The sequence below is a fragment of the Trichosurus vulpecula genome, chromosome 7 (assembly GCF_011100635.1).
Source record: "Trichosurus vulpecula isolate mTriVul1 chromosome 7, mTriVul1.pri, whole genome shotgun sequence".
Taxonomy (NCBI): domain Eukaryota; kingdom Metazoa; phylum Chordata; class Mammalia; order Diprotodontia; family Phalangeridae; genus Trichosurus; species Trichosurus vulpecula.
In genome coordinates, this window is record NC_050579.1 from 262816873 (window position 1) to 262826423 (window position 9551).

General features: G+C 49.5%; 1 protein-coding gene across 1 annotated transcript; it reads left to right on the forward strand.

The window, feature by feature from the left end:
• On the forward strand, positions 1 to 9073 carry ACTL6B (actin like 6B). Its single transcript, XM_036768406.1, has 14 exons — positions 1 to 25; positions 644 to 720; positions 1029 to 1194; positions 1848 to 1948; positions 2461 to 2558; positions 3948 to 4042; positions 4157 to 4263; positions 5856 to 5945; positions 6257 to 6318; positions 6752 to 6866; positions 7122 to 7202; positions 7334 to 7429; positions 7694 to 7780; positions 8910 to 9073. The coding sequence occupies exons 1-14, from the start codon at positions 1 to 3 to the stop codon at positions 8988 to 8990; spliced, it is 1281 nt and encodes a 426-aa protein (XP_036624301.1). The 3' UTR covers positions 8991 to 9073.
• The last annotated feature ends 478 nt before the right edge of the window (positions 9074 to 9551 follow it).

Here is a 9551-nt window from a genome sequence, read left to right on the forward strand (position 1 = left end):
ATGAGCGGAGGTGTCTACGGGGGAGGTGAGCAAGGCCCGAGACCCTGGCCTTCAAGCCAGGTCATTTCACACCGCACCCCTAGCCTGGTGTGTCCAGTTCCTGCAGCCCCGGTCCTCCATTCCTGGTAGCTCCTAGCTGGTTCATACCCGCAGAGCAAGTGTCCCATGGCCAGCATTCGTGGAGGGCCCTCAGCTCTCCTGCTGCTCCCTTATTAGCTGCTCACCGACTGCCTCTTGTACCCTTCTCCCAGGCATCCCTCACCCCAACGCAGAACCTCAGATCTTGTGGATGCGAGGAGCTCCCCTCCGCCCTGGCACATTTAATCGCCCCCTCCATGTTCAGCATTCCACAAATCTCCCTAATGTGTCTATGTTCCTACTTTTCCCTCAAATCCCACAGATGATCCCATGCCCAAAATGCCCATTTGAGTTGTGGTTTATGGAGGAAACTCCTCCCTCTCCTCTGACCTCATGTTCACCTGGTCTCCCTTAGGTGGAGTTTGGGGGAGTGGGGAGAGTCCCCTTGCCCTGACTCCATTTCTCCCTGGGCCTTCTGAGGTAGGGTTTGGGAGAGGGAAAATCCCTCTGCTCTGACCTGCAATCTCTTCCCCCTCCTCCCCCCTCCCCCTGGACACACGCACAGATGAAGTTGGAGCGCTGGTTTTTGACATAGGTTCCTTCTCAGTTCGAGCAGGGTATGCAGGGGAGGACTGCCCCAAGGTGAGCCTTCCAGCTCCCCCACCAACTTACCTAAAGTCCACATCAGTCCTACTTCTTTCCCTCTTGGTCCCCAGAACCCCACCCCCTTCCTTCATATATAAACACCCTGAAGGAGTTAAAGGAAGGCTCCTGATAGTTTGGAAAAGTCTTAATGTGGGTTCAATAGAATGGTGATGTGAGCTCTGGGAATGGGATGGGTTTGGCAAGAACAAAGGCATGTGGTAATTGGAAAGGGGTTGTTCAGGGATATAAAGTAAAGTGGAGAAAAGAAAAAGTGACCATAATCTGCTCTCCCTTCCTCCCCCCAGGCTGACTTCCCCACTACAGTAGGGTTGCTGACACTGGAGGAGGGGGGTGGGCTGGAGCTGGATGGAGAGAAGGAGAAGAAGGGGAAAACATTCCACATCGACACCAATGCCCTGCATGTGCCACGGGATGGGGCTGAGGTCATGTCACCCCTCAAGAATGGCATGAGTAAGGGAGACCCCAATCTCCAGTCCTGGGGACACTTCTGCTGCAGCCCTTGACCCTGTCCCATTCATTATGACCACAGTATGCTCCGGACCAACCCCCACCCCAGACACACAGCCAGCTGTTCCAAAGCTGATCAGGACCTCCCCTCACCAGGTCCCAGGGCCACCCAGTTTTCCTTATTTCCTCTCTGCCCCCCCACTTCAACCATATTTACTTCCGAGGTCCCTAGAGTAGGGAAAGGGGTCTGGCTTTTCTACTCAGGCCTACCCCCACCCCATTTTTCTCTCCCCTCCTCTTCCCACCTCTCCTTCCTACACCTCTGTCTTTGTCTCTTTCTTTTTCTCACACAAACACCCTAACACACACTCCTGTCTGTCTCTATTTCCTTCTTCATTTCGTTTACTGCCTCTCCCCCTGAAACATCTGTCTGCCTGTCTCTCTTTCTGTATTTCTCTATATATCTTTCTTTTCGCTATCCTTTTCTCCCCTCTCTCTGAATCTTCCTCTGTCTTCCTCTTCCTTACTTTCCTCTCTCTTCACTATCATCCTGTTTCCTTCTCTCTGTCTCCCTTCCCCACATATGTCTGTCTCTTCCTCTCTCATCACCCCTCCTCTCCCATGCCTCTGTCTCCTCCTCCCCTCCCGGTGCCCAGTTGAGGACTGGGAGTGTTTCCGGGCCATTCTGGATCACACTTACAGCAAACATGTCAAATCGGAGCCAAATCTGCACCCTGTACTCATGTCTGAGGCCCCGGTACGTACTCCCAGTTCTGGGTCCCCTTGCCTCTGGAGTCTGTCCTCCATCTTAATCAGCCCACCCTAGAATCCTTCATCTATCACCTTATTTCTACACTTGACCCCAACCTTGGGACCCCATCTCTCTCCCCCTCAAAATCTTCATCAAAACTGGACCCTATCTCCCCTTTCCTCCAGTTATCATTTCTCCACCTACCCTCTCCACAAGTGTTCCTCATTTTCATATTCATATACCCCCTCCCATATCTCTGAATGGGGATAGGACTCACTCACTGGGGCAGGGAGAAGGTTTGACGGTAAAGATCATTTTGCATTGTGTTAGTTGGCCTGGTCCCTGGCCTCTTTGCACTCTAAGTGTGAGTGTTTATGAACATGTTCATTTGGGTATATATGTATGTGCATGTTAGTGCATAATCTGGTGTGTCTCTGTGTGTGTGTATGTGTGTGCATGTTAGTGTATTTATCTCCAACCTAAACCCCTCCTTATCCTCTCTCTCCTCCCTCCCATAGTGGAACACTCGAGCCAAAAGGGAAAAACTCACAGAGCTAATGTTCGAACAGTACAACATTCCCGCCTTCTTCCTGTGCAAGACAGCAGTGCTCACCGCGTATCCCCTGGGCTGGCCACAAAAAGGGGAGTCATGGGGGCACACTGGGAGCACCAAGTGAGGAAGGTAGTTGGTCACTGAAGCAAGCTGAGTCTGGGCTTGATTCGGTGGAGTGAGTGCCCTTCAAGGTTAGGTTGCTAACCCCCTTCCCACAATAGAGGACTGAGCACTGGCATTTTCTCCTAACCCCTCCTGACTCCTCTCAGAGGAACAGCCAGCTGAAAGGGCCTGAGCAGCTGAGATGCCCAAAGACAGCAAAATGGCAGGATCAAGAGAAGGAGAAGTTCCCTTCTCATACTAATTCATCCATACCCCTGCCCTTAACACAGAATAGGATGAGGCAGGAAGGCAGGAAGAAATGATAGTCAAAGAAGGGGGGTAGGGGTGGGGGTATAAATGGAAGGGGATAGCAAGGTAAAGAAGTGACCCAGCCAAAGGAATGGCAGGCAAATGTGGAAAGAGGAATGTGTCTTTAAAAAAATTGTCAATGAATATATTAGCAAATAATACCCAGAGAAGTCCATGGCTGAGCCTTGACTCACTAGTAATCAACTGCATGTAGTCTAGGGATCTACAGGAAGGTAGGTGGCTCAGTGGGTAGTGCTTAGATCTAGAGTCAGAAAGATCTGAGTTCAAATCCAGCCTTAGACACTAACTGTGTGACCCTGGACAAGTCATTTCACCTCTGTTTGCCTGAATCCACTGGAGAAGGAAGTGGCAAACCACTCCAGTATCTTGGCCAAGAAAACCCCATGGACAGTATTGGCAAGCTATAGATCACAGGATCATGATGAGTTGGACATAAGTCAACAACAACAAACCTAGGACCCAGTCTAAGTTCTGAGAGGCTCATCACCCAGCTGATCATAGAATAATGAATTATTTGGCCGTAACATCTCTGAAAAGCCACCTGCCAAGGAAGAAAGTGGCTCTTATCTGTGTGGGTGAAAATTACAGACCTTAAAAAATATTGAAATGAATATACAGAGGATACAGAGGATACAGACAGGATCCCTGCCTTCAGGAAGCTTAAAATCTAGTTGAGGGGACAATACACATGAGAAGCAAATTAGTAATGTTGTGTGTGTATGTGTGGGGTGTGGTCAGAATTCAATGAGTGGCACTGGCGACAAATACCCCAAGGTCCTAGAGGAGGGAGACCTCAGTAGGCGTTGGGGGCTGGGGGTGGGGAGTATTCATGAAAGACTTTCTGGAGGAGGTGAAATTTGAACCTGAAAGGAAAGTCTGAGACCTGGAAAGGAGGGGTCAAGGGATAGGCCTAAGGCTGATGAGTGTTATAAATTGACCAGTGGGGGGGTCAGAGGGATGCTTCTTCCAGCATCATCTTCACTTTGTTATTGTCTCTTTGACTTATTCCAACTGGGCCAGCTTTGCAAATGGGCGTTCAACAGGCCTGGTGCTGGACAGTGGGGCCACCCACACCACAGCCATCCCTGTGCATGATGGCTATGTCCTGCAGCAAGGTAGGACCCTGGTGGGGAGGGATCAGGGGCTGAGTTGGTGAGTGATGGGGTCGTAGGGAATCCCATGGCCAGGTCTCTGAGGTTTCATACCCCAATCCCCACCTTGCTCATTAGGCATCGTGAAGTCGCCCCTCGCCGGGGACTTCATCTCTATGCAGTGCCGAGAGCTGTTTCAGGAAATGGCCATTGACATCATTCCGCCTTATATGATTGCAGCAAAGGTAAGAAACCATGCAGGAGCAAAGGAACCATCGCGCCCTCAGAGAATCAGAGAACCATCATGTCATCAGAGTCATGGAACTGTAGAATCTATCCATCAATCAAAACACATTTGTTAAGTTCCTGCTACTTGACTATTGACAAACTTAGGGAGATACAAAGACAGAAAACAGCTCCTGACCTTAAAGAATTTCTACTCTATAGGGGAAATTATAAAACCATGGACCATCAGAACCATAGAGACTGTCTTAGTCTAATCCCTTCATTTTAAAGATGAGGGAAACTGAGGCCCTGAGAGAAGGACTTTTGCCCATTGTCAACCAATCAGTGGCAGACATAAGACTAGAATTTAGTTCTGCTCACTCTTAAGATTCTGCTTCCCTGACCTTTCAGTTCCTTTCCTGTGTGCACCCATTCCTTTCCTTCACAGACTTCGTTTCCAGCTGACTTTCAAATAGCTAATCTCTATTAAGGAGTTAGGTGGTGAAGTGGTTAGAGTACTAGGCCTGGAGTCAGGAAAATTCATCTTCCTGAGTTCAAATCTGGTCTCAGACACTAGCTGTATGACCCTGGGCAAGTCACTTAACCTTTTTTGCCTCAATTTCCTCATCTGTAAAATGAGTTAGAGAAGGAAATGGCAAAATCCTCCAGTATCTTTGCCCAAAAAACCCCAAATGGGGGCATGAAGACTCGGGTAAGACTGAACAACAATAACATGAAGGAGTTAGCAGTTGATCCCAAAGACATCTTTATTCTACCAGGAAACTCAAAGACCCAAAAGACTAAAGCTCTAATGATGGAATATTAGACACAAGGACAGAATCAGACCTTAAAAATCACGTAAGACAATTCCCTCCCCCTTTACATATGAGGAAATGAGACCCAGAAGAGGGAAGTGACTTTCACAGAGCCACTCAGAGGGTTGGAAGACAAGCTGAGACCAGAACCTACATCTAATTTCTAGTCCGTTGTCAAGGAGACTCAGTCCCATTCTTTTCCCCTCCCAGTGAATTTATCCACCTTGTTTCCTGTTTGGAAATATCAGGTTGAAAGCTACCCCCTTGCATACTGAACAACAGGGGTGTTTGCACACCCTTCTTGACTCTGCTGAAGCAGGATGGGATGAACTCCATCTTTGTGTTCACTCACAGAAAAGCTAGAGTGGTTTTTTAAAGGTTTTCATGGGGGAATAATGGTGAGAGGTGGGAGGCAGGGGCTGACTCTTGGAGCTCCTTCTCACTGTTTCTCCCTTAGAGCTCCTGAGGCAGTTGTGGACTCTTCTGTTTGGAAAGAATACAAGACTTGGGGTCAGACAACCCTCCTTCCCGCCCCCCCCCCCCCCGCCCACCACTATTCATTTGACTATGGGTACTTACTCTGAGCTCCAGTTTCCTCTTCTGTAAAATGGGGATAACAAAACAGCGCCCACCTCACCGCACTTGCCAAAATTTATAGACTTGATGATGGCGTAGACCCAGAAAAAGCTCATCCTAGTGAGGGGGAGATAAAGGAAGCCAAGATGCAGAAAAAGTAGGGCCAATGGAGAGTAGAGTGAAGTGAGATCATTGGTCTGTACCTCTCTACCCCACCACAGGAGCCAGTCCGGGAAGGAGCTCCCCCAAACTGGAAGAAGAAGGAGAAACTACCCCAGGTCTCCAAGTCCTGGCACAATTACATGTGCAATGTGAGGCACCTGAGACCCTTGATTTCCCTGCCCACCCCCCTACAGCTTCTAAAGTCCTCTCATTCCTGCTGCCTGGGCAGTTTCCTCTTCCCTGTCCTGGCCCCACCCTGGCCCAGACTCGTAGCCCGGTCACTGTTTTGCCCCCAGAACTCCCTTCCACACTCTTTTTCAGGTTTCCCTTTTCTCCCTGGTCCCTCCTTCCTCTGTTCCCCAAGCCCCTCTAGAACTTCCCAGCCCTGGGGAAGGGAAAGGGAAAGTTGAGGTGAGGCCTCAGGGATTGCTATCTTCCTCAACCCCTCCCTGGAGGATAGGAGGTGATCCAGGATTTCCAAGCTTCTGTGCTGCAGGTCTCCGATTCTCCCTATGATGAGCAGTAAGTGAGATTCTCCATGGGTAAGGGCTGGGACTGTTGGCTGGAATTTCATGGCTGGGGCCCCTAGAGGGTAATTGGTGGGGGAGAACACCTATTTCTCAGGAGGAAAACAGCAGGATCTGGTGTGGGAAAGCCAGTGGTGTGTTTGCATGCGCTCTCCAGGTTCTGTGCACCCCTACTTCCCCCCCCTCCCCACCCCCACACACATCCAAGATTGAGACAAGGCCAGGGCTAGGGCTAAGGGGAGGGCGAAAAAGGGGTTTGAAGCTAGGATCAAGAGGAAGGCAGGAACTCACAGTTTTAGGGCCACCCCCATATACTCATCTTTCACTAACAGCCCCAGATTGCCTTTCACCTCCACTACCTTTCCCTAGGAACACCTCTTCCTGGCCAGCTACTGTACTAACCTTCCTTTTCTCTATGCCCCGGGCAGGGTGGCTGCACAGATGCCCACAGTCCACTATGAGATGCCTAATGGATACAACACAGATTATGGGGCTGAGAGGCTCCGCATCCCCGAGGGGCTGTTTGATCCCTCCAATGTCAAGGTGGGGCTGGAGTCCTGGGGTAGGGGTGGGGGATACTGGGACTACTTGTCTGGATTCCTGAGATGAGCAGGTCCTGGGATGTCCTGAGGAGAATGGGCCTTGGACTGTTCACTGGGGCCAGAGGGGAGTTTGGCCTGGCGGGGCTGGACCCTGGGATCTTGAAGGGAATGGGAGCTGGGCAGTGGGGTCCTCAGGGTGATGGGGATGCTTCATGAGATAGACAGCTATAATTTCAGGTGTCTTGTCTTCCCCCAGGGTCTGTCAGGTAATACCATGCTGGGAGTTGGCCATGTAGTGACTACCAGCATTGGGATGTGTGACATAGATATCCGACCGGTGAGTGAAGCTGCCCCTGGGCCTCTGTGAGGGGAACTGGGATATGAGAGGAAGAGAAAGAGAGGGGAGAGTTGGGCTGAGGCAGTAGTTACCTCTTCAACACCAGCTCATCCTTATCTCATACCCCACAGGGTCTCTATGGCAGTGTCATTGTCACTGGAGGGAACACACTGTTACAAGGTTTTACTGACCGACTCAACCGAGAACTCTCCCAGAAAACACCCCCGGTAGGGACGCCTTTAGGCCCCAGGGATCCTGGCTCTCCACTTTCAGGACCCAAGCCTCCTTACCTGCATCCCCTTTCTCTTCCTCTAGGCCAGACTTCCTTCCTAGGTCTGAGGCATTCACCCTCCTTGGAGGAGGGATGATCCATATGAAGATTCCTACTTTTTCCTTTCTTCTCATGTAGCTGCTCCAGGCCCTCTCCCACACCAGGCCTTCCCAGGATCTGGGGGTCCTAATTTCTCCAACCTAGACCTCTCTCCTTACAGAGCATGCGGCTGAAACTCATTGCCAGCAACAGCACCATGGAACGGAAGTTCAGCCCCTGGATTGGGGGTTCCATTTTGGCCTCCCTGGTAAGGGGAGAATAGAACATAGATGGGATAGAGTGGAGGAGTGGACTGGGGTGGGGTTCAGAATGGAGAAAATGGCTAGGAGAACAGGGTAGTAAGGAAAGATCTTGGGAAAGGGTCAAGCTATGGGGGAACACACACACCACAGTACCTCAAATATTGCTTTGCACAGAATGGACACCTGAATCCAATCCAACAAACACTTACAAATTGTCTACTTTGTGAAGACTACTGTAACAGGTAGTTTAGATAGAAAACAAATGTTCTCAGACTTGGCCTTTAGGAAATTATTAGGAACCCTAGAAAAAGCTGTTGCCATACACAGGCGGGGCTAAAAGTTGTCATGCCAAGGGTGGAGGAGCTCAGTGAGGTGGTGCCATGAAACTGGTCATGAAGACAGCTATTTCTTAGAAGTTTGAAAGTGAAGGGTGGATTGAGGTGGGATGGTAACTATAGAGGCTAATATAATTAAGAATAGATAGATAGATAGATAGTAACTATAGAGGCTAATATAATTAAGAATAGATAGATAGTAACTATAGAGGCTAATATAATTAAGAATAGATAGATAGTAACTATAGAGGCTAATATAATTAAGAATAGATAGATAGTAACTATAGAGGCTAACATAATTAATAAAAGAGATAGACAGATGATGGACGGATGGCTGGATGGCTGGATAGATGGCTAAACGATGGCTAGGTGGATGGATGGATAGATAGATAAATTTGGGGTTTGGAGATTTTTTTTTTAGAATAAGGCAACCTAAACATTTTTGAGGGTCAAGAAGAAGAAGGCAGTGAAGAGGGATAGACTAAAGATGCAGAAAAAGGAAAGGGAAATTAAGGAAGCAAAGGTCAAGTGAGAATCCAGAGCACAGGTAGGTAGATTAGTCTGGGGAAAGAGGAGGCATAGTTCTTTCTTTGAATATGGTAGGGGAGGGAGGACAGGGGCTTCGGTATCTGGGAGTGAGGGAAGAGGCCAAGACAGGAGAAAGGAAAAACTTCACTAAAGGGAATGGAGCAAGAGGTGTCCTGGAATGGCTTTCTAAGCCAGGCTAGGAGAGAATAGGACTCGAAGTGGGAAGAAATCACCCTTTCCCTACAAGTCCTGAGGCATTCCCCTTTCCCAGGGCACCTTCCAGCAGATGTGGATCTCCAAACAGGAGTATGAGGAGGGAGGGAAGCAGTGTGTGGAGCGCAAGTGCCCCTGAGATGCAGAGCCCAGAGAGGGAGAGGGAAAAGGGGGTCTGAGGAAAAAGAATCCCAGCCTGCTTTTCCCAACTCCCCTCCCCCCAAATACTACCGGGAGAGGACACCCCCCCACTCTCACTCTCTTTTTCTCTTTCTCTTTCTCACACACACCTACCACCCCCACCCCCTACACACAGAGAATCCCCACTAGACCCACTCTACTGTTTCTGTTGTAATGTTTCAGTTTGGCAAATAATAAAAAAAAGTTTTTAAAAAATAAAAAGAAGGAAAAATAATCTAGCTCCAGAGTAGGGGACTCCTGGGGAGGGAAGGGAGGGAGAGCCAGAAAGTGGAATTGCTGGGGAGGATAGGGCTGGAGGGATGGGGGTGGGGAGGTGCAGGGTCACAGGGTCCTTTCCGCCTCTAGCAGAGATCTCATGATCCCAGCGTTACATCAAATCTCACAGAGGAAACAACGGATTTCATGGAGGGAGCTGGCAAGAGGAAGGCACGGGCTACGTAAACCATGGCTTTAAAAAAAAAAAAAGACTTCTCCATGATAAGCTCCTGCCCCGCCCCCC

Excerpts from the sequence above, each read along its gene's own strand:
- ACTL6B (XM_036768406.1), top strand. The coding sequence starts at position 1 with ATGAGCGGAGGTGTCTACGGGGGAG. Across the intron at positions 6,319-6,751 it reads GATTCTCCCTATGATGAGCA|GGTGGCTGCACAGATGCCCA; the intron begins GTAAGTGAGATT and ends TGCCCCGGGCAG. Across the intron at positions 7,203-7,333 it reads GTGACATAGATATCCGACCG|GGTCTCTATGGCAGTGTCAT; the intron begins GTGAGTGAAGCT and ends CATACCCCACAG.